The sequence below is a fragment of the Conger conger genome, chromosome 2 (genome assembly GCF_963514075.1).
Source record: "Conger conger chromosome 2, fConCon1.1, whole genome shotgun sequence".
NCBI classification, from domain to species: domain Eukaryota; kingdom Metazoa; phylum Chordata; class Actinopteri; order Anguilliformes; family Congridae; genus Conger; species Conger conger.
Genome location: NC_083761.1, coordinates 53,139,103 through 53,163,350, shown reverse-complemented (window position 1 = coordinate 53,163,350; position 24,248 = coordinate 53,139,103). Strand labels below are relative to the sequence as shown.

The 24,248-nt window shown below is 42.1% G+C and overlaps 1 protein-coding gene across 2 annotated transcripts in view; it reads right to left on the bottom strand.

The window, feature by feature from the left end:
- capn15 (calpain 15) overlaps positions 1-23,223 on the bottom strand; it is a 76,357-nt gene extending 53,134 nt beyond the window's left edge. Inside the window, exons 1-2 of one of the 2 annotated variants that reach the window (XM_061232738.1) lie at positions 22,949-23,223; positions 21,933-22,038 (exon numbers count right to left, since the gene is read on the bottom strand). Coding sequence is in view for 1 of the 2 variants with exons in the window: in XM_061232737.1 (XP_061088721.1) it covers positions 10,371-10,549 (179 nt within the window). In the remaining variant the exon portion in view is untranslated. Of the gene's footprint in view, positions 1-10,370; positions 13,653-21,932; positions 22,039-22,948 lie in introns of those variants that run through there. The other variant, XM_061232737.1, reaches the window with a different exon arrangement.
- Between the last annotated feature and the right edge of the window lie 1,025 nt (positions 23,224-24,248).

Below are 24,248 nucleotides of genomic sequence, written 5' to 3'. Positions count from 1 at the left end.
GTACTTGGCTAGACGCTCAGCACAACAGCCCTGGTCCGCCCTCGCTCACTGGTAGGGAAAATTACACAAATGGGCAAATCAAAAGGCTCCGGTGGAGCAAAAAAACAGCTTTAAGTGTAATGGTGTGTATCTGGCTTGAACTATAAAACAACCCTCCTGCGCCTTCAAAGTTAAACTTTGGATGTTTCTTTGCCCACTCACACGTACCCCCAAAAGAAACGAGTCATCGCACATGGAGATTGGCTTGCGATGGACGCGGAATGGCTGGCGCTTGCAAAGGGCCCAGAATGCAGGAGCGATGCTCCGTCATAGTCAAGGTCTTGTCTGCGGGCTGTGTGGTTGAGCGAGTCCCACGGTGCCGAAAAGTGCCATCCCACTTCCTGCAGGACATTTTAATGAGGGCCTCTCTATCCATCTGACAGCTTATCCCCTATAACGCCGCAGATCAATCGGTGACTGTCGGCTTCCTGTGAGCAAGGGAAGTGGCTGAGGATTATTCCCAAGGGAGAGTAAGAGTGAGGAGAAAGTAGGGAGGGAGGGTAGAGGAGAGGAGGGAAAGAATAAGAGTGAAGGAGAGAGCCACACAGAATAAAACAGCATTCCTCTTCGCTGTGAAAACACAGAACATATTCTGCCACCAAGACACAAGAGCAAAAGGCATAAAATCTCTGATATGGGATTATTGCTGGCCTAGTTTCTTTCTCCTGTGTGGGTTTTTTAACTTCACTTTTATTCGATGAAGCCTTGTATTGCTCGGTGACCCCTTCAGGAGAATACGAGTGGGGAAAGAAAAAAAGAAAAGAAAAGTATATTGGTTTTCAGATTGACAAAATCAATTTGTGTGCACTAGTGCGTGGAGGGGAAGAACAACGTGGATCCAACTGAATTATGGCCTATTCCTGCAGCAAACAAATTTACATCTATATCATTCAAAATACAATGCCCTGGTGTCATTTATTTCTTTAGCACTAGCAATGTAATGGCACAGGCCAATAATAAATAATAAAGTAAGCCTATGTAAAAAGGATGATAGCTTTTACATTATATGGTGAGTTCTATTAGGGCTGTCAACTGGACCAACAGATTTTGCTGATTATTGTATGCCCAGAAATAACAGTTTAGAGTTATGTTTTCCCATAAAACTTTCATAATCATTGAATTGCCATGAATTGCACAGTAAACTTTAGGCATTTCCTGCTTCCTGTTACATCCATAAGGTGGGGCAGGAAGGACACAAAGGCAAGGGAAGGTACCATCCCTGCAAGTGTCAGAACCCGCACACAGTCTAAAGTGGGTTCTGCATTTCGCACCTAGTAATACACATATTTTTGAACCAACACACCATTCATCTACACAGTGAGCACTTTATTAGGTATGTATTATACTTATATTTTCAGCATATCCACATTTTCATGTTATGATGCGTTATGATGCATTGTGTGTATGCTCTTCAACATACCACTATTGTAATGTGTGGTTATTTGTGTTACTGTCACCTTCCTGTCAGCTTTGACCAGTCTGGCCATTCTCCTCTCGCCATCTCTCATTAACAAGGCGTTTCTGTCTGCAGGACTGCTGCCCACTGGATTTCCTTTTGTTTTTTGCACCATTCTTTGCAAAATCTCGAGACTAGTGTGCGTGAAAATCCCGAGAGATCAGCAGTTTCTGAGATAAACCACCCTGTCAGCCACCAACAATGATTCCAAGTCACTTAGATCACTGCTGCCACACAATTGGCTGATAGGATAATCGCATGAATAAGTAGGTGTAATAGTGAAAATGTTTGTGATAAAGTGCTCAGTGAGTATATATTGGCGCAGGTTGAAACTCTTAACATCAGAAGGGACCATGCCACTTAAAAGGTTTACATAAATCACAGAGTGAATAAAAAGCAGGTAAATTGTATCATTTGTAATGATGGCCTGTGGTAAAGAGAATAGACTATTTATTACGTCTTAACATAAAAAGTCAATATCATGTATCGACAGACATGAGCAGATATCATAACCTAAAAAATTGATCAGAGTATTCTAATTCCGTAAGGAACCGGTGGAACAAAACGGGCTATGCTGTGATGAAAAACAGCTGCCTTTCAGGTTGACAGTCTGTATTGGTGCAATCGTTTTAGAGATTATTTCTTAAAACACAAGACAACCCACTTGGTTAGAGGCAAGTGCTGCATGTTTTTTTATTTACAATCTTCCCTCTGAGGAAAAAACACCCTCCACTTGCAGGGAAGTGCCTGGAATACTCAGGTATTTATGTGCTAGCCTTGCACATAACTTCCTACCACAGGAGACGATTCTGGTCAATTGGTAGCAATGCTTGCTTTCCATACTTCATCACCTCTGGCAGCAAAACATGAACCGCTATGGTATAGATTTTTTAAACATTCAGTACCTAATTGGCTATGCACCATTGGAAAAAAATTTGACATTCAGAAGCGAGAGGTAATGAATACGGAAAAGGCTAGACTTTCAGCGCTCAATTCTACTAGAATTTTAACAATTGTAAAACATAGTTTTTATTACCCATTTGAGGAAAATTTTGAATCTCAATCCGACAGCCCGAAAAGCCATTCGGAAACCATTACAGCCCATTTCGGTAATTATCTGCACGAGTCTGCAAATAGTCTTTCGTAACACAAAGTTTAGACACGTCTTTACGCTCATTTTATAACAATACCATGTATGGTTAAAATAACTCATTTACTACAGTTTCCCAAGGTACATCATACAGTTTACTGCCCTCCTGTTCCATTTCATATGCAATCGAGAAATCTCAATAAATCATTCAGGGCGACTAGATTTTTAGATGATGATTTACCCAGTGAGAGCAAAAACCAAATACTTTAGGCTTACATCCCTTCCCCTCCCCATCTCATTAAACATGAGCACTTACACTGAAGTAATCTATAATTTACTCCTTCCATCAATATCAGCCCGAATGCATTTTTAAGCTTCACACGTAATGAACATATATGCGCCACACGATGCCGAGCTGCACTTTACAGCTCTGCTGGCCTGTCATTTTCCTACCCTCTGAATAATGTCCTAGTTGAGAGCAGGAACCCAATACCTTAGGGGCATGGCAGTATATCTTACTGGCAAACTTTAAATTGCAATTCAGAGCCGTGGTCCCACCAGCTCAATTTGCAATTCAGCTCTAATGGCTTGCACTTTCCCCAGATCGTTCGTTCTCCTACTTACAGCATTCGTATAATAATCACAAAACACAAACGCAGAATCACGACAATGTTGAAGACAGTGCCCCCAGAGCTGAATGTATCATCAAATTAGAGCTGAGGAAATTTAGATATCAGCATTCTCACGCAATCCGCAGGGCTGCTAATTGGTCTACGGTGTAATTAACCACTGTGTAACAGAGGTAAAAACTAAAGTGAAAGGGGGTCAATTAATTGATAAATCAATGTCTGGAACAGGTCCTTGGCTAGCTTTAAATGGCAACATAGATTAAGAGTGCTATGATATTTGATTTTAAACTATATCCACGATAATATTCAATTCAAAGACAAAATTGTTTGTTGCACACTGATTGTTTGAAAATAACGGGATAGAACTTTACTCGGTGATCTGGCTGTGATAGTACGATACCGTCTACATGTGGCCATGCCAAGAGTCAGAGCAGTGTAGTACACTGGGGTACCCTTGAGCAAGGCACTCGACCTGCACAGATAAGTACATATCAAGCTGTATAAATGGATGCTGTGTTAAAAATGCAAAGCACTGCCCAAGTCAGTCAGGATGAGAGCATCTGCCAAATGCCTGTAATGTAATGCAATGCAAAGTAATGTAATCATGGGCCGCTGTGATTACAAACACAGGAATCTGCGTTTCTTACACACAGAAAAAGAGCCAAAATGCAGGGGGAAATATACACTGCCTTCTATAAACACAAGGTCTTATTTTAAGATTACAATTGGTGATGACCTAGACTTGAACCACAACAAAATAATTACTCTGATTTATTTGAGCCAATAGTCTTTTTGGTGTGGTGTATTGATAATAATATTTACACAGCCATTGGTGGCATTACAAGATTCAGAGCGAAAGCACTTCATTTGAATGTAAAGTAAAAAACGAGATGCCACACTATAGCGAACCTGCTAAACATGAGTAAATTAGAACAAAAATCATTTTATATCATTAGCCAGTGTGGCAAAAAACAGTTTTGATCAGAATGCTTATTACAACCCACTAATCCTGCAATTTCATCTCACTTATGTTACAAGTGTCATAATTAAATTGTGATATCATTGTGAGTTGGCAAATTATGGCAAATAAAATTATGACTGAAAGCAAGTGAATTAGTGTAAAAATGCAGATTTTGAAATGTCCTGCATTCCAAAGCATTCAATGGGCCTGCTCAACAATTGGTAGTGTCACATAATCTGGAATTCATCGCCTCCAACATGTGCTGGGAAAGCCTTTCTCCGGCGACATTGCACATTTCACAAGTAATTCTGGGAGCAAAAAGGTTGTCTGGCATCAGACGGAACCCAAGTCCCAAGTATGTACTGGGCAGCGCAGGTTCAGTTCTCTCCTATGAATAAAATCTAGCTCAAGTCAGAAGCCAAACAAGCAACATATAAATACAATATTCTTTTCAAGAGCAAAGCCAGTGGAATCTCATCCCTCTAAAAGGGCACCTCAGGCTGCTCTGTCTAATGAGTAATTTGTCTCACGCTCGGCTATCCTTGGACACGTGCACTGTAATTGGAAATTGAAATGAATCAGAGCTTGAAAAAGAATACAGTAGGTAGCCTATTTGGAAATGAATCCGAGCGCAAGTATTTAGTGGGATGAAGATGCCCTTGGCATGGCAAATAATACATACTTGATCAAACAAAGCACTTGCTAGGGGTTTATGTTCTTAAGTACCCATATTGTGAAACCCAGAAATGTGCAATTTTGTAAACATTCCAAAAGATAAACCATTGCAAGCATATTTATCCACTCATATAGCAGCCCCTTTTTTAACATAATCCTGAAAACGACAAACCCAAAATCAAACGGTTACTATTCTTGAGCACTTTTAACTATAGACATAATCCTGGTCTCTTCTGAAAGGTACCCCTTGGGCATTTGTTTTCCAAGAGTCAGAATTATCCTAGACCAGCTGTGTCTCGTGAGCTAAAAATTGGTGGGGCACAAAACTTTCCTTAAAATGAATATTTGATTAATAAGCATGTGAACAATAGGACTAATCAATTGGCAAGTAACACACAGTTTCTTCGTATTTAACTATACATTCAATGTATCTGTTGTATCAGTTTTAATCACTAAGTAGCCTAGCCTACATTCATCAAAAAAGATACACTGTTATTGACCGTGTTAGCTTTCTGAGTAACCAAGAACAAACCCTGTGATTCAAGTTGTTTACAATCTACGCACTGCAGATTTTTCACTCCAGTCCATTTACAGAGTGTGGATACGGAGAAACAAGTCTACATGTGTCCGCAAATAATGTTGATAAATTTGCAAATGTGAACAATTTCATAATACAAATAAAAATAAAAGAATAAATAGAAAGTAGACCAATGAGATTTAGTTTGATTGGATACAGATGCTTGTGGTTGTGTCTAATGGGCTTATAAACACAATGGAGCCACAGCCACAATACTGGGCAAATCCTAGCTCAAATTTGAGGACAATTCCACCAAAGAGGAGTCTATGTCAAGGTTCCAAGAAGGCCATTTGTTCCCTTTACTGCCCGTCACCCTCCAACCCCCTTCTCCAAGCTCTCCCCTTACCGCCTCTGGTCGAGGCCCACTGACTGACATTTTGGTCAAAGATCCCACCCCCTTCAGTATGTCAAACATTTCACAATCCTCATTGAGAATCAGGCCTACTCCTTATTTATAAGCGTACTGAATAATAATGAGAATATTGAGAATACAATTCGATGCTCACCGATATTAAATGGGATCACAGCATTGCAAAATCCATTTCTGTTGAAAAACAACTTTTTTAGGTATAAAGTCAATTCTGCCGGGGCAAAACGGACAGCAATGATAAATCCTGAGATGAATAGCTAAGTAAACAATGGACATTCTATCGATGTTTCTCTGGGACTAAGAAGAATACAGACTTTCTTTGATGGATCCTTGCCATGATAAGGCTACCGACATTACCGTGTCATCCGTTGATTGGAAGTTGAGGATCCCCCAAGCCTGTTTCAACCCTGCATGTTTCAAAATAAGGAACCATTGTCCCTAAAACATTGGCATCGTAATATTTTATAAAGATAGAACCATGAGTTTACCACGTGTGTGACCACGTAGATTGAAACTTCTCATAATTATTTCTCATAATAAAAAACATAATCAATTCAAACAAAGCCACACTAGCCATTCGGGCCGGTGCACCTCAAGGGGTTAAACGAGGAGTGTTTTCAGAAGTCAGAGCATGTGCACAGAATTAACCATGAGGGGTGTGAATCTGCATCAGCAGCATTCTAACACATGACATTAAGCTATATGTCTAATGGTTTCCCATCAGGGCTATAAATCAGTGCCACAGAGACGCACACACACTGAAGCAAGCTGGACACAAAAAGCTAGTGAAGCGAGCTCACACAATCCAATGGACCCCGCTATAACCCAATAAGAGCAGTCAATCAGGTTCTGCAGGCGCAAGGTCGCATCGGACGCTTCACGCAGTGGAGAGGGTCACAAGTACAGGGAACAGCTGGTCCACTGACACAGGCAAACACCTTATGAAGGTCCACTGGGCGTCTACAACCATTAAAGCAGAGGCACCCGAGGATAGCTAGGCCTTCTAATTGCTCTACCACCTACAGCCATAGTTCTTTCATCGTTCTTTTTTTTCTTTTATTTAATTACTCACAAAAGCATTATACACACAAGCGGTGTTAGATTACATCAAAAGGCAAGGGCCGGGAATAGAACAGAGTGTTTCCTTTCATGGGTCACAACAACAGAAGACACAAAGAACAGACAGGGATTAGTGAACACCGTTCCAGGAACGGAGAGGTTTGTTCAATTTCTTTCAGTTTGTGAAGCTCAGAAGTAGTGCTCAGACCTTCCCCAGTTTCTCTCCGATGTATATAAAAAGGATTACAGACTCACTGTAAACCTGAAAAGCACACTGGGCCGTCTGAACAGACTTTCTTAGCTGAAAAGACCGTTAATGTTGTTTTATGGAAGCACTGGGTGCTTGCAACGTGGGTAAACATAAAGATGATTTATTTAAATCTTCGAGACAGAGGCTAAAAATTAAGGTTTGTGTTCAAAACCCTGGGAAACCAAAAAGGCACAACGCCAGGCTAATTAGTAATTAGTTACCATGGTGAGGGAGGAAAAAACAAACTGAAAAATTCAACAAATAGAGCGGTTTTCTCTGGCTTCCGGCCCTCTGAAACCATGAGAAGTGACTGGTAATGAGAGTAATGCTCATACTTTGTTCAACAATCAACTTGGCTAAAATGAATCCATTAAATAGAAATTGGTTTCACAACAGTCTGTTGTTTCTGTATTTCGAGCATCATGCCTTGCCCAATCTCATTAGACTCATGCAGAAGTATGTGCCATTACATACAGTTCACAACAGCAACCCTGAGAGTCTGTGTGAGTGGGTGAGAGAGAGAGAGAGATAGAGAGATAGAGAGAGAGAGAGTGTGTGTTTGTGTGCGTGTGTGAGTGAGTGTGTGAGTGCGAGTAGTGTGTATGTGTGAGAGAGAGTGTGAGAGCGTGTGAGTGAGTGTGAGTGTGTGAGTGAGTGTGAGAGAGTGTGAGTGAGTGGTGTGTGTGAGTGTGACTGTGTGTGTGTGGGTGTGAGAGAAAGAGCGTGTGAGAGCATATGAGTGAGTGTGAGTGGTGTGTGAATGAGTAGTGTGTGTGAGATTATGTGCGCACATGCATCCAAGTGTGTGTGTGGGTGCGTGCATGCATCCAAGTGTGTGTGTGAATGCATTATTGGGGATGTGCGTGTATGTGTGCGTGTCTGTGCATGCTGTGCGTGTGTGTGTGTGGGTTTGTGTTTATGAGCATGCATTCAAGTGAGAGCGTGTGCACGCAGGCATGTGCAGCTAACTGAGGCCGGCATTTGATTGGTGACAGAAACAGAGGCTTGTTGCTATGGGGATGCACACAGCGGAAGAGGCTTTCTGAAACACTCAAGGAGTTCCGTTTATGCCACACAAGAGCCGTACAGAACCACCAAAACATTCCAGGCATATTTTTTGGGGGTTTGGTTTCAGAGAAACCATTTTCCCTATTAAACCCCCACCACTGTCCTCTTCCTTATCTGCACTGCTACTGTGCCAGCAGAAGACTGGGGACCAAAGAAAGCTTCTATTCTGATGCTACACCTCGGTGTTCAGCCGCTGTCAGTCAAGTCTCCCTCCCTAGGATTTAAAAATAACCAACACTGCGTGCATTTCATTTATCTTCCATGCCGGCGGGCGTTTCTTTAAGTGCAAGTGAAGGACTGAATCACCACCAAAAAGGCCACAGCATGAGCATACGCACTGAAGACCACTGCCAGAGAAGGGCACCAAAGGGACGAAGAGCAGATAAAAGTAAACCGCAGAGAGATGTACATGCTCCGGAGCAGTCAGAATAAATAATGACCTCCACAGTAGGGTGACCCGATATAGTGTCAGCCAAAACAAGACGGATAGATTTGGAGTCAGACGGACTGCGATCCCCAAAGCACTTCCTCTCGTGTATCTTCTCGCCGGGAACGCCGATAAAGAGACAAAACGTTCCTCTCCGTTCTGCATAAGAGAATATTTCTTTTATCACAGCTCGACCTTCGGCCTGCCCGCATTACTGTATTCTATAACCTGCTGTAATCTATGGCGTCAGTTCACCCATTAGGGTAGTGAAGAACAGAGTAAATGTGAGAGCCAGGAGCATTTTAAAGGTGTTCCAGATACTGTAGACGACCCCATAGGCGACATCATTAGGAACTCCGAAAGGGGTTAATTACACGGTGTGATCCCGACACTGCCTGGATCACAGCTGAAAACAGCAGGAGTCAGTGGCACTGAATAACTGGACTTCAAAGAATTTTTGTGATTTTAGATGTGGATCAGGCCAATTTTGCCAGCTCTTTGGAAATTAACAGGCTTAGCAGGCAAGCCAACCATGCATTTTATCAAAGAAAATCAGCAATGGGCCAACGGACTACAGCACTATTAATTACAGGCGGTTTGCTTTGTCGTTCTTACCATCTGTACATTGGCAGCCCATCTGTTAGCGTATGCTTTACAGCAGAGGTCAACAAAAGATTTTCTCTTGTCTTTCGAAAGGAACAAACTGTGCAAAAATCACAAGCCATTTCATTTGGTAATGGTCCAAATCATTTCCATACTATAGGGAGGGGACTTCTAATCAATCCCTTTGGGGTTCCGACGCGACGGCGAGATCCCATCCCAGGGAGGGAAGCGAGGAAATTACGGTCAGAAGTTCAGCTTGGTAAACGGCCAGGACTGCTACAGTGAGCCCGAGAGGGGTGAGAGAGTGGCACAGCAGGGCCCATCAATCCCCCTGTCCCGGTCTCCCAGCTGCAGTGTTAAAATGAAATATTTATCCTGTTGTTACAGAACACTGCAGGCCTTTTCGTCGCGAGCGCTTATCGCCATGCCGCTGAGACCCGGCTTTGCGTTTTTTTCCGGAAGGTGCGGCAAGCTCCCCTTCCTTTCTTCCATTCCATCCAAAGTTTTCCTCGCCGGTACACGTCCTCATGCGGGCGACATGAAAACGACAGTGGTTCCTCCTGATAAGATTCGTACAATCGTCGACAGAAGCAACTTTCAACTACATGCTGCATGTACAGGTGTACTTATAGCACTTGGAACTGCACTTCCCTCTTGGGTGTTCAGCTCACTTCTCCCGGGTTATGGTTCTGCACTTTGTTAAACGTCACTCTGGAGCGTCTGCCCAGCGTCTGCCCAGTCCCCATCAAACAGCCAAGAAGAGACGGTTTTAGAACGTCTTTAGAAGAAAGTCTTATCGGTGTGAACTGTTTTAGAACGTGTTTCGAAAACTGAGCATATCACGTCTTAAGCCTGGAGTTTTAGACGACAGAGAGAGAAGCATCTCTGGTTATATATAACGTTACTCGTTTAGTGGTTTAGCGTTACAGTTAACTCGGGCTGTCATGGAAACAGTTGTTTATTTGTATACTCTGCGCTTTGGTGCGGACTGCCTAGTCCGTACTCGCGGATGTTTTGAGATTTCTCTAGTCTTGTCTCTTCTCGTCTCAGCTGTTTGGTGGAGACTGGGCTTATTGTAATGTATTGTAATGTACCTGGGTATAAGACAAACGGAAACGGAATGGCTAACCCGGCTGAAGTGGTGCAGAAGGGCTGTGGGCGCTTACCTGCGCTCGCGGTGAGGGATAGGAGCCTGCTGCTGACGGGAGATGAAGGTGGTCCCCCACACCGGGCTGCTGTGGCTGTTCCTGAGCCAGCCCATAGGGGGCGACGACGGATAGGGGGTGCTGCGGAACCCGTGATCCGACTCGGTCTCGGCGGTGAGAGAGGACGCTGAGCTCCCCATCGCCCCTGGGTCGCGGGGCTTCAGAGCGGGCTGTGGGTGAAGCCTGCTTCGAGCCTCTGTCTCTCTGGGGAAAGCACTACTAATGCACTCCTGACAGCAGCCTCACACATGCAGAAGGTCTTGAGAGCAAGAGATCCCGGCTGACAGAGAAGCAACCCTGTTCATGTATCCTCAGCCATGCAAAGGCTCAGACAGACCTGGTTCCAAGAATGCTGCATTTCCTTTCGGTGCCCGGTGAATAACTGCCACCAGAAATTCCAATAACAAATGAATCAAAGGAAAAAAAATTGAAGCAAATGTTGTCTAAACACACAAAGTTCACGGTCAGGATGGGCATCTCACAAAACAAGGAAAAGTTTTGCACGTGTTTACATTCTTTGAAAAAGAAAAAAGAAAAAGTATCAGGACAGCGGAAGCCAAATCTCCCACCTTGAAGGGGGAAAAAGCCACATTTATCCTTTAATACCTTCTACTGTGAAGCAGGACAGCTCAGTAACAGAACTCCACATTAGCCAATGTCAAGAGTTCACTCCAGTCATTTCAGTGTTGCTGCCTTCCAGGGAACCCCAGAGATAAACTGCTTACCCATGACAGGAAGATATCAAACAATCACCTCGAATTTGGGGAACTACCCACAATGAGGCCAACTGCAACATCAAGTTTGCACTATGAAAGGTCAAAAGTGTAGCTTTCCTCTGCTCCAATCCACACAATTTAAGCCTCTCCAATCCCCAATACACAAGAACAGACACCTACAGTTTGAGGGGTTAAACAGAACAGAATGCGGTTCTGTTGTGTTAGACTTTAGACCGACAGGCTCAGGGCAATAGGGTCCAGGCAGGATTACGGACCGTCAAATCCTAGTCCATGGGTCCAATCTTGTTACAGTCCATAGTGGCCAGGGATTAAATATACACTTCCTTTGTTTGCTTGTTCTCCGTCTGTTATGGTGCCTAAAAAGTTCATTAAAGTTCCCAGTGTGCATCATTAGACTTGCTTGTAAGTCTGAAGCCCCATTGGATAATCTTCTTTGCTTACGTATAAAAAGTTCTGTTGAGTGTGGGAGTGTGATCTCCGCCTCCACCGTGGTGGATGTCCTACTACCCACAAATGTACAACCAAAGCAGAGCTTCCAATCGGGTGATGCGGAGGTGCCTTTAGTGAGCTTTCAAGGAGAATATCAATCTTCCACCTTCTCCTCGCGTCTTCAATCCCAGAGGAAGTACACCCTGTCCTCCTGAGTCAGCCTTCACTTTAGTACTCATTTCTCATCAGAGTTAGCAGAGTATATAATGGCAGCAGGGCGCAAGAAGTTCCATATAGCTGTACATGCTGCCTGGACCTTACAGAGTGAACTTACAGTAACTATGATTACCAGACAGGACAGTGTACAGTTGTTGGGTTACTGCTATGACTAGGCCTACGTAAAAATGAATTAATTAAAAGGGCCGGATAGAAAAAAAACCTGCCATTACTCACTATTCACAAAATCGATAGTTTATGACAGGAGACAGGCAATTAATAAAAAATGGCCTCTTATCAATGGTAAAAACAAAACATTCCTAAATCTACATGTTTTCAGAAATGTAAAAATGTTTTCCAAACTTTGGGAGTTTTTATATTTATTGGCAGACCGCATTCAACTTTATCTCCATATACCGCCTCAATCACATGCATTTTCAGTCTGAAATAACTGCGAAGTTCCGTTGCCAGAAATTCTGCTACGCTTGCGTTATGGCCCAAGGGCTTAGAAGCTCACCTTTCGGCTTTTGCACCACTGTACATCTGCCGCAGAGGATTATCTGAGAATCTAATTCAAATTACGGTCTCATTTCTTAGCATTAGTACTGAAGCGATCATTTTTGGGAGTTCTTGTTCTATTACACTATGCCCCTGAGGACCATCCGCTGCAATAACGCTAAGAGTGACAACACAATCAAACGCAAAAAGGAAACATTGGCTACTGTTTATGATCATAAAATAGTGCCGACTGAGACAACCATAGAGGACACTTCATGAACAGCCCAGATAAAAATAGACACTTCGTCCCGGGGCACAAATAAAGACCGGATGGCGTGTAGATGGCAGGTGATACCTCTCTGTTCTCCATCTCTAAACGCACGACTTCATTTCAGTTTTATCCACTTCACGAGTCCAACTCGTAGGGGTTGGTAAATACCTGTGTGTGTCAACTCTAAAGCACAGTGACTACTGTAGGCTATACACTGGCTGCGGCAACGAACTGGCGCGTGAAATGCGCTATTTAATACCCGCGTATTATAAATAAACCCCACAAGTAATGCACGTTGTATGCCACATTCACCCTTTTTGATGTATAATATACACTTTTGTTTCCGTATGTCAAAATGGCCTATCAGCGCTCTCAAGAGTTTTTGGCAATCCGTTTTAAAACGCATAGCTCGCGCATAGTATTTTATCTGCCATTGTCCATCATTAAAATACGAATAGCGTCTTTGTTTGTTTTGGCTATACTTAAATTACTGCATGGGAATTGCGTTATGCGGTATAAATCACTTTGCACATTTTAGAAGCTCGTTAACCCACCGTCAATCACATATAATTACCGGTAACAGCACTCCTGAGGCGACGTTACATTTTGGGTCGGATACTGAATAAACCATTCACTCTGTTCTGCATGCAGTCTTACACTTTCCCGAAACTCGTAAGCCGGTGAAATAGGCTACACGGGCAAAAAAGACAGCACAAATGTGAAAATAAGCACAAGTAGCCTCGGCTACAACCGATAAAAAATCTAAAGGCTAAAAAAGAATCGCTAATCGGTCCGTTTTTTCGTTTTTATTCCAATTTGATTTCTTCTCCCTGCTTCAGCTTCGGACTTTCCTCATACAGTTCCATCGTACAGGATGCTGAACATTAGCTGACTAGCTAATATTATGAGACATCCTTACTTCGGCCCTCTCGCCGCTTCAGAAACACAAGGCTCCCCAATACGCTGCTCCATAACGAGTACTGTACGTCTGTGCACCGATGTGGTTTCATTGCATTGTATTTCTATTTTTCCATGTCTGTATTTCCCCCTCAGTTCATAGCACCAAGCGTAGTTGCAATCTACTTCTTCCAGCGGATTGCTGCGAGTCAGCAGTACGCATGCGCTCAAAGAGGTTTTTCCGAAGAGCGAACCAGGATTGAGAGCAGCTGGGGAGGGCAGTCACGCATTATAGATAGCTCCTTTTTACAGTGACGCTAGGTATTAAAAAAGAGAATATTCATATAAAGCTACAAGGTATTCTCAAACCAGCACACGAAATCACATATAAGAAATCACTGTCACCGATCAAATATTTGTAACAATCGGAGCTGCGAATGAAGAGATACAGTAAAATATTAACAATATAAAATTACATTTATGTAAGTCGATCCTAGCCAACGATTAGAGTAACTACCATCCATTGTGGATTATTCAGCATGTTTTTTCGGATTATGATTTGTCTGAAATTAATATCTAAACGGCAACGGTAGGCAACTGTATAGTTATTTGTCTGATAACAATGCAGTTAAATTTCCAGAGCCCACGGTGTTCCTGGGGCTACCTTTGAGTGTTCCTCTAAGAGCCACATTCAAGAACAAAACTGAGCATCTACGTGCTTTCTGAAACATTTCAGTTCACCGATATTGATTGATTTATTGACTGATATTGACATCCAAGGATCCACGACGTGGGACAACTCAGTTTAAAACAGTCAACATAAAAAAAATACACGACAGCAGTGAGTAAGCATAACTAACACTCGACCCAGTATACAGACCAACATGTGAACCACACTGTCTCTTGATGAGACAAACTAGTAACAATGTGAAAAATGACTCAATATTGTATAACAGAAGCATGATTGTGCCCTGGTTTGGTTTATAATAACAGCTGATTATTTAGTTCAAAAAAAGCCTCCAAAATTAAGGATGCACTAGAGGTGACTACTCACAACTTTTTATTCCATTACAAAAGCAGTAGGGAAAAGCTTTAGGAATCCGTTGATAACCCAAAACGGGCAGATATACTACCCCTGAAAAAGTATCACGACTCCCTCAAAGAACAGGCAGAGAAAACAACAACAATATCTGCATAATGTCACTTTGAAGGGGAAAGCAGGCTGTGATTTAGTTAGCAATAAATGCCAGCCTCTTTAATATGCAATGAAGATTGTATACTCTTGTAATTCCGGCTTATTGTATCAAGCGGCAATAGACAGTCACATAAAAGAGGAAATATATTATAACAATAAAATGTGATCCCAACAGTCCCCATAAACTATGGTCATTCAATGATGTTATTATTTTGACAACAGCATAATTACAAATCTAAGTTCCCAACTCAGTGGGTGGCTTCCATTCAGAACATTTAGGTCACATGTCAGAGAGATGACATGGCCGAGGGAGAGGGAGGGAAGTGTATGAGCGGTCTGAGGCACGGGCCTGCCTCCTGAAATCAACGGCCCCCATTTCATACATAACATAAGTGACCTTCAATGGTGCAAATGCCCTCCTAATTAATGGGTATTTTTATACATTTTGGTCTGACCATATAGCACGTTTCATATGAAGTCCCCCATTTCAATGTTTGAGACAAATTAATATAATGTCATATAAAAGAGTCATGTTTTATATTTGGTTGCATATCCTTTGCATTCCATGACTTCCTGATGTCTGTGACCCATCAATATCATCAGAGTCTGGAGATCTTATTTTCAGTTGCATTTGAATAGATCTCAATGGGAACTGGGAGGTGGGACTAGATTCAGCTGTAAATTGCGCTGATACAGTATGGAACACATTTGTTGGCTAAATGGCTTTAAGTCATCAAGGGTCCAAGGTATCAAATGAGCCTCAAACCATCCTGCTGCCAGATATGCAGTAGATACTACAAGAATAGTTTCTCCTGATGAATTTCCCTGTTGAACTCAATAGGAAAAATATTCAGGAGAAACACTTCTTGTAGTACCTACTGCATATCTGACAGCAGCACAGTCAGCAGCACCTAGAACTCATTGCTCTGGTTTGCATGAGGAAACAATGGTGTCATTTTTGTTCCTCTCCAGGAGGAGAGAGACAATGCATGTAATAGCAGGAGCATAGGAAGGGAGAAGCGTGCTGAACTGGGTTTGTATGTCTAAAGAAATTAATAAAAAACAAATATTGCACTTTGTATTTCTTTAGCTACTTTTTCATTTCGTGTTTTGTCTTATTTCACACATTGTAGCAATTTTCTCAGCACGACTGTAATAGCCTAAGCCTTGACACATTTATCTTAGCCTATATAACAAAAGCACTATAATATAGAAATAAAAATGATGAAATCGATTCTGTTGTGTCCTTCATAATCTTTTCTGAAATTAGATCACTGTGCATGCAGAGATCAATGTTGTGATGTTGGGCTTGACAGTTCTAGGTACTGAAAAACACTGGATGACCGTACTGAAAAACACTTTCTAGTGTTAAAGGTGTATTTGAGTTTCAAATTTCAATCATTTCAACCAATAAAAACTACAAGTCAAGGATGAAACAAAGATCTTTTGGATTTTTGAAACAGCCCTACACAAATCCATTGGGACCTTGCTCAATGTTTGAAACAGTAGGCATACGCCAATTGAAGGAAGCTATGGATTTTGAAAACAATAAGAAGCTTCAGCACAGTATACCATAGATTTCTTTTTGATGGATGATGGGCCTACATTCTTGGACTCCTGGACCTACAGTGGATAAATGCAGAGTGTCAGCTGTAGATAGACTACCTCGTTTAAATGATCAATAGGTGTCGATAAATACTTGCAATCATTTGTGCTTGACTGAATTTATCGATTTACAACAATTCACTAATTTGGATTCCTCTTATTAATGAGAGTACATAGATATCTCTGTGCAATATAAACATCGATAAAAATAGCTGATGTGACGTGGGGACAGTTTGGCATCATTGTAGAATAATAATAATATACACTTTGCAGCTACCACGAGTTAACAGATTTGTATTTATATAGTCAAAACCCATTAGCCCTACACTAAAAATACAACCATGTTAGTCAAGTTAATATCCTTATTATGGTGACTGTCTGAAAGCCATGCCAGTCAAAATATTTAGTCAACTTCATCCAACACCCCATAGCAGGATGGTCAACAGGCCAGTCTGTAACCAATACTTAACCTTCCTGGAAACAACACAGAAGTCATTACTGCTCAACTGTCCCTTTGTGTTTCCCCTCCCCTCTACTATGAAAGTGTCATACAATCCCCCAGAAGAGCAAAACAGCAGCTGAGAGAAGAACAGGAGGGTGAGAGAGAGGGGGAAGAGGGAGGCACGTCTGAATGAACAGCAGGCTTTGAGGAACACTGTGCTTACTGACAGTAAAACGAGTGTCATCCTTAAGCACACCTGGGGAATTCTTCCTTTTTTGGAGGGAAGGAAATAAGCACTGCTATCAAAAAACTCCAGGGCAAAATAAGGAAATAATATGCGTGTAAGATACAGCTGAAGTCAGGCTCCTCTTTCAGACCAACGCAGATATTAATCTGAATAGTTAATAGATTCTAGTTGCCAATGATCCTGGAGAGGTGATGACCACAAAAGGGTGGAGCGAATACGATGTGGACAATTTGGTTTCCGGAAACACAATGATAATAATCATATCTATATAAATTCCGACTTGGTATGTGATGGATTTAAATTGTGTTTGAAGAAGAGTAAATCTTATCTAGTTTTCATAGTAGGGAGAGTAATCTGAAATCCTTACAAGTAGGATTGTTGGGTAATAATTCATTATTCTTGAACACCTGTCATGTATACTGAGGAAAAACCTTTATCATACACCATTGGGGTTTTTACAGTCTTCCTAGCATTACGCTCTTTTGTTTGGGTCAGTGGTCTTCACTCCCACTGAAGCTTGATGTGGGATGATGATAGTACGGAGGGGTGAGTTCAATTTATTCCCTGTTTTGGTTGTGGTACTGCCTTGGCTCTCTTGTTTTGGTTTTGGGCCAGGCCACACATTATTGGTTAGGCATTACACTGAGCCCTTCGGAATACGCTCCTGCTTCTAGCCTTAGCGATGATAAGCGGAGACATTTCAGGCTAGAAGGGGTCTGGGCTGTAATAATGGACAATACATTGTTTGCTCTTCTCAGTGACCTTTCACACAGGCAAGTGAAGAGGCCTGACAGCTTTCACCCAACTGTCTTTTGAAAGTTTGTAGCTTCAGCTGGCTAATGCATACCTTTCAGTCTGGGACAGCAGCTTGTTTGATAGCGGTATCCTAGTAACTGAGCTCATAATATTTTGAAACTAACATTAAACATTGGTTTAATCTGCCATTTTTGGGTTAGGCCTAGTATTTATATTGCAGCTAAGGCAATAGCTATTTAAATATGAACTATTTTAGTAGGTAGATGAAAAAAGAAAAAGCAAGATTTAAATGAACCTATGAAGTTGTGATGAGTTGGCTTGTAAATTGACTAAAAAAGTAACTATTTACAGTACTGTACTTTCTACTGACACACTAATGGAGAAAGACTCAGACTTTTGCACAGTACCGTAAATGGAATGAGTTACAGAATCTGTGTAAATGTACAATAATATGGATGTTTAAAAGGAAAGTTTTGCTTCTTTCCTGTTGTAAACAGACAACACTTTGAGCAATACCGTTGAGTCCTCGTGCCCTTTGAGTCCTGTCTCAGCAATGTAGAAGTGCCAAGTGAAAAGGGCACAGTTTCAGGTGGTTATGAAAAGCAAACCCACAAGTACACAAATAACACAGTAATTTAGTCTGAGACTGCAGGCTGAGCAGGTCTGTTTTCTGAATCCCCACTCAAGATACACTCTATACACTCACTCTACTTTTATTTACAGACCAACCTTTGCCTGGGTCAACCGCTCTGAATCTCAGAAAAGCAAACAAATAGGTGAATCAGTTTCCCCACAAAAGAATAATTTGAAATGATTTCTATCAGAAAGCTCTGCCATGTATAAAAACTGGTGGCGACGGCTTTCTTCCATAGATACAGAGGCAGCATCACCATGTGCTGATTTGAACTCAAGCCAGTGTTTGGCAGAGGACAGTCTTTGGGGGCAGGGTGGAGGGGGATTATGATGGCCGCTATTTATATATAGTTCTGTCCGAGATCTAAACACACTCTACTGTGGGACAGGGACGGGAGGGTAGTCGTGCGGGGCGTGGGGGGAGGGGGGGGTCATCCCCATAAATTTCACCCACACAAATTTCAACCATTTCTAAAAACAAAAAAAACACAACACATTTTCAAACAAATTCAATTTCTCAACACTTTCCAGATTAGCCATCGATTAATTTAATTGCATCATGACAGTACTTGCAATTTATCAACCTAACTACTCATTTCTATCCCTCCTCTCATAGGCAGACAGCATTCAAGGTTTGAATCAAGAGTCATTTGAAGCTGTACGGCAGTATTGACAAGAGCGCGCTTGGCATACTAAGCTATCCTTTTTTTCTGCAGCAGCCAGAGGACTGGCACAGTAAGAGGGAAACTGTGCAAGAACTTAAGTATGTTTGCCATTTTAAAATATTACATTTAAGGCTCTTGATTATGTTTTAAAACCAGAAACTTCAGTTCTTTTTCTAGTAGAGGCTATTGAATTTAGACCATCAGGCCAAAATCTGATGGCCTTCTCACAAAAAAATCTAAAAATAGTACCCCTATTCCTTTTCAAATAGTATTGTGAGTGTGACTGACATGATCTGACAGATATCTTGGACACATCATCAATCACCTGACTGTTCAGCACAGTGTAACATTGACATGACACGGATCATCTCAAGCCATGGTCAATACGAACTGTATGAGGGCGGCATGGCTGAGAGAGGGCAGGCCCTAGACAGAGTGATGAATTATAGGCCCCGGAACCCATGAATCTCTAGCCTATACCGAGCCCGGGAGAGGCGAGAAAGTCAAAACCACAACAAGAGTCACTGCCATCCCACGGAACCCTATGACCCCCTCCATGTTACAGTTACTAATCATCGATAGCGGAGAGAAGAGGAAAATTCTGCCTGGATCAATATACTAAGCTTCTCTCCCCGTCACCAACCCCCCCCCCCGCACCCTCCCTTCCTGCTTGCTGACTCCCTGCTCTCTCATTTCCAAAGCTTTTCAAGTCACAGCTTTACCCACATATTTATGAGCCCGTGAGCAGCGCATTTGCATCGGAATCGATAAATATATAAAAATTGCATGGCCATCAGTCCCCGGGCCAAGTTTCCGAGTGGAGAAAGTATACGGGAAGCAGCCCGGCCCGAGCGGAGATACTCTTCCACATTCCTCACCGCAGCTCCGCACCGCCTGTTCGCAGGCTGCCACATAAACTGCCAGCATCCTTCAGGGCAGCCGAGCGGAGTGATGATCACGGTAATGCGCTGGAGGAGCGTGGCAGCATATGTGCATCACTTCAGTTTATAGATGGCCCCAATCACACCGCGCATTGAACTGAGATTTTTAACACCGTACAAACAACCAAGCCTCGACGTTTAGTTATTTAGCCTGGGCCCAGAATGTCATTTCTTGCTTACGTGGCTAAAAAATAACAATTTGTTTTGTGCCCCGATTCAATATTCTTTCACAGATTTGATTTCCTCCCTCTGCTAAATAGCTGAATACAGGAAAGCTTTCTATTGCAATACTTCAATGCTTCCGGTGAGTCAGGATCCTCAGATCTGTGGTCTGGGACGAAGGCGCAATTCTGGCTCCCCCATACAGGCAGTCCACTTCATCACATTCTTGTTGTAAAATTCAATCTAGTCTTACACAGCAGGAAAATTGTGTTTTTGGAGATGAACACAGAGAGAAATGTCAGGGCAGACTGCGTGGGGCCAAGGCTACAAGCAAATATGAGGTTACTACCCGCATCACGCAATGAGCATCACACAATATTCCCTGTGACGCCTACTAGCGCACTGTTATTTAGAGCATATGAAAATGCTAATGCTAATCACGCACTTACCTCGGTAAACACTTATCTCATACGTGTTTCTCAGGAAACGAGCTGAGAAACACGCATGCATTAAACAGCACACGCTTCGCTGCTGCCGCTGAGGTCACGCTATATCTTCCAGGACTGAGACTGACATCAGCAGGTGACTGGCCCACTGGGCCTTTCACTGCCTCACATTACAGAGAGGAAGTATTCTGGACCATGTTCCCACAGAAGGGGCGCGCACAAGCACACAAACACCCCAGCACCCGACACAGCACAAGCACAGAGATTTCTCTGATGCAGAGCACCTGTTGGAGAAGACCACCTGTCCTTCAAGAGGCAGAGAGGCTCGCAATGCAGCAGCTGGCCCAGGGAGTTCCACACATAACACAGGCTGGACTGCGGTGGCCAAGGAACAGCTGTAGCCAAGCAGCTCAGTTTCCATAAACTTTCAGCAAATGGGTATTTAATACCGCCCAAAGCCCTTTCACGTCTCCTTTCCCCCCTCTCCAGATTGGCCACGGCCAGAAATGTCTGGCACACAAATGTTTCCAACTGTTGTAACAACATCACCTCATTTGGGAGTTACTGTGCCCACTAATATCTTACACCGAACAACCCCGGATTTACAATGAAGTATCGTTCCATCTCGGCCTAATATCATACCATTATCGTGGTCTGTGAAAGCATTTTTTGCTTTCACTTCATGTAAGCAGATGAATTTATTTTTAATTGCATGGTATTTGCATGTGAGTTTCTGGGCTTGCATGATAAATTACTCAGCCAACTTTCAACCAGGCCTGCTGTTCAATGATGCATAGTGTATAAACAATTTGGGCATGTCTGGAAGATAGGGCCGTGAACGACAGAAGCCGGTCTCGCTGGACCACGAGTTCCACGACCTGAGTTAACCTGTTTCACAAGTAGGCTAATTCTGAAAATATGAAGCAGCTGAAAGACAGAAATTGCTCGCATTTCCTGAACTGGAGCAGGGAAAGCTGAGAGCACTGCTGGAATCCACCCAAGCAAACCATAAGAAATCTAAAAGGGTTCTGGTCAGATGACAAGGTTTTACGACCAAGTTAATGGCAAATATACTGGAGGTCAACTTCTCATTGGCACATTGAAGAGAATACATTGAAACATTTGCCTGTCTGTTGATGCCAAACTAATAAAAATAACTAACCTAAAATAACTGCATAACAAAATATGAGAAAAGGCGATCAATGTGTAATAGAGTCATGTCAAAATTGAGCAAATACAACTAATCTTTAAAAACAGCAGTATAACACTTAGCCTACACTGTGCGATTTTGGTCATTAAGGCCAGAACGCTTAAACTTGCCCCACAAATGGATCTTGCAGCAAGAGACAGATCTGAAGCATACCTAAAAATCAACCAACTCACCCCAAAATTGCTGTTTTGCAGTGGCCACCTCCGTCTTGGATTGAAACCGATCAAAAATTTGCAGTTTAAATTGAAGAGGGCAGTCCACCACAAGTGCAAACCGGATCTAAGGATTTAAAAAGATTTTGTTAACTAGACTGATCAAAGATTCCACTCAATACAACCAATCTCATGAAACACAACAGAACTCTGAAGTGTTATCATTGCAAAGGGCAGGTGACCAATGCACTGAATACAGGGGTGTGAATACTTATGATACTTTCTTTAGAAAATAAATCCTATAATTGAAACAATTCTCACAATAAGTATCATTTATTTACCTTACACTCCCAGAAATGGGAAGGCTAAAAGCATCTGAAGTGATAAAAGGGTCTACACAGCACACTGTTATTTGGACAATTCTTTCCACTCCAGGAACAGGATCTGGCTATCTAGAAGTGGTGCTTATTGTACTGGAATAATAAACTAATGGTAATTAGTAGGAGCTGACATGGAGTAAACTATGGACAAAAAATAAAAGTGAGAAGGTAGAACGTTTTCAACAGTGGTATGAAATCTGAACAAAGCCACCCAGTTAACAAAATTAAAATAATATTTCCATTTCCTGGACCTGTAGCAGATCAGAGTAAATTGTAAAAAAAAAAAAAAAAAAAAACTACAGGAAGAATAAATGCAATTTCTGGAGGCCCCCCAGACCTCCCACCAGAGCATAGAAAAATTCTGCAGCCCTCTTTTAAGCCATTTAGCTAGAACTCGTTAGCTACTCCCGGTGAACACTGTGCACATGTTAGTGCGAAGAGTACAGAACGTAGCGAGCAAGACAGCAATTTAAATCGTAGCTCAACGGTGTAATGCATTACGAACAGTGTCAAGGCAGGTAGCTACGTACCGACTCGTGTCAAACAATCTCTGTCTACAAGACTGACTGTAGTGTAGTGAAAACAAACACTACATTGCTCTAGTTTTAAATTGTCGAATCACACTGTCACTAATCTGAAGTCGAAAACAAGTCTTACCAGAATTAACGATGGTATTGTACCAAAAAATAAAAAGATGAGTTGTGAAGAAATTGTAAGCCCTTTTCTTTGATTGTCGGAGGGCTTAACTTTTCCCTCCTTCCAAATGTTTTCTTGGGGAAAAATACTAAACTTCAAATTTACTTTGTAAGTTGACTATCTTGTTGGCTGCCTAGCTTCCTACTCAGCATCTCCGAGAGCCAGATGCTTACTTTATATGGATATGTGGATATTTTCTTCCGAACCCATTGAGTTCGGTCTTTGAATTAAGTGCATTGTGCTTTTACCTCATACACCGCAGGAAGGGGAATCATAAAGAAGAACAGGGAAAATAAACTTACGCTTTTACCGCAAAGCTAAAAAAAGGCACTATTTCAGGTACATCGTGCTATCCCTGGAATACGTACCACATGTTCGAGAATACGAATTTATAACTACATTTCCCGGTAGGCACAGCGATTAAAATAACACGGAAATCCGGGTGTGTTTGACAGCTCTAGGGGATAAATGCTTTTCATTCAAATTAAGTTTCATTGCGAAAACAGTCTTGTCAGTAATTTTCTTTAAATGTATTTGATTTGGAGCAGTTATTTTAAGTTTATCGAAAGTGGTTTAGCCTAATGCCTCACTTGCCTAATGTATTGAGTTGTCAACCCGACATATTGTTATTTGCAGCATGTGGCTTTTTTGTGAGGGAAAGATGAAAGCTCGTAGGTACAGACTGCGCATTTACTTTCATGGTCCTTTATGTAAATTGAATGAATCACTGAATAAAATCAGTGCTAGATGGCTCTCGTTAAATCAAGACCGAACCCAACAAACAGAATTGGCAAAGCACGCTAATATCATATGTTCAAAGTAAGCTTGTTTACAGGAGCCTAACATCTTTGTCTCCCATGCTTGGTTTGCAGCTGAATCTTGCCACCTACTGGTGCGGTGGAGAAGGAAAATGGCATTGAACGCCAGATGGCATAACGTGTTATCATCACTCCGTGACTCCTGTATTCGCAGTTGGAGACCATTATTGGATCATGGTTTGAAAATGTAGCTTGCTAACATACTTGATTTGACCTAACGCCAGCAGTGGAGAAAATGCTGCTTTCACGTGGTTATCTGTACGTCATAAATGTTGCAGGGTGGATAAAGCAAGTGAAAAGCCATGCTAGCACATGTCTAAGTGATTTATTCATGGTATAGCAGGAATGTATTCTCCAAGAAGGACTCAATAGGGGTGTGTAGGCTACATACAGATGGTAGATGGTAGATGGTAACTATGGTATATCTTTTCTCTGAAGCCTTA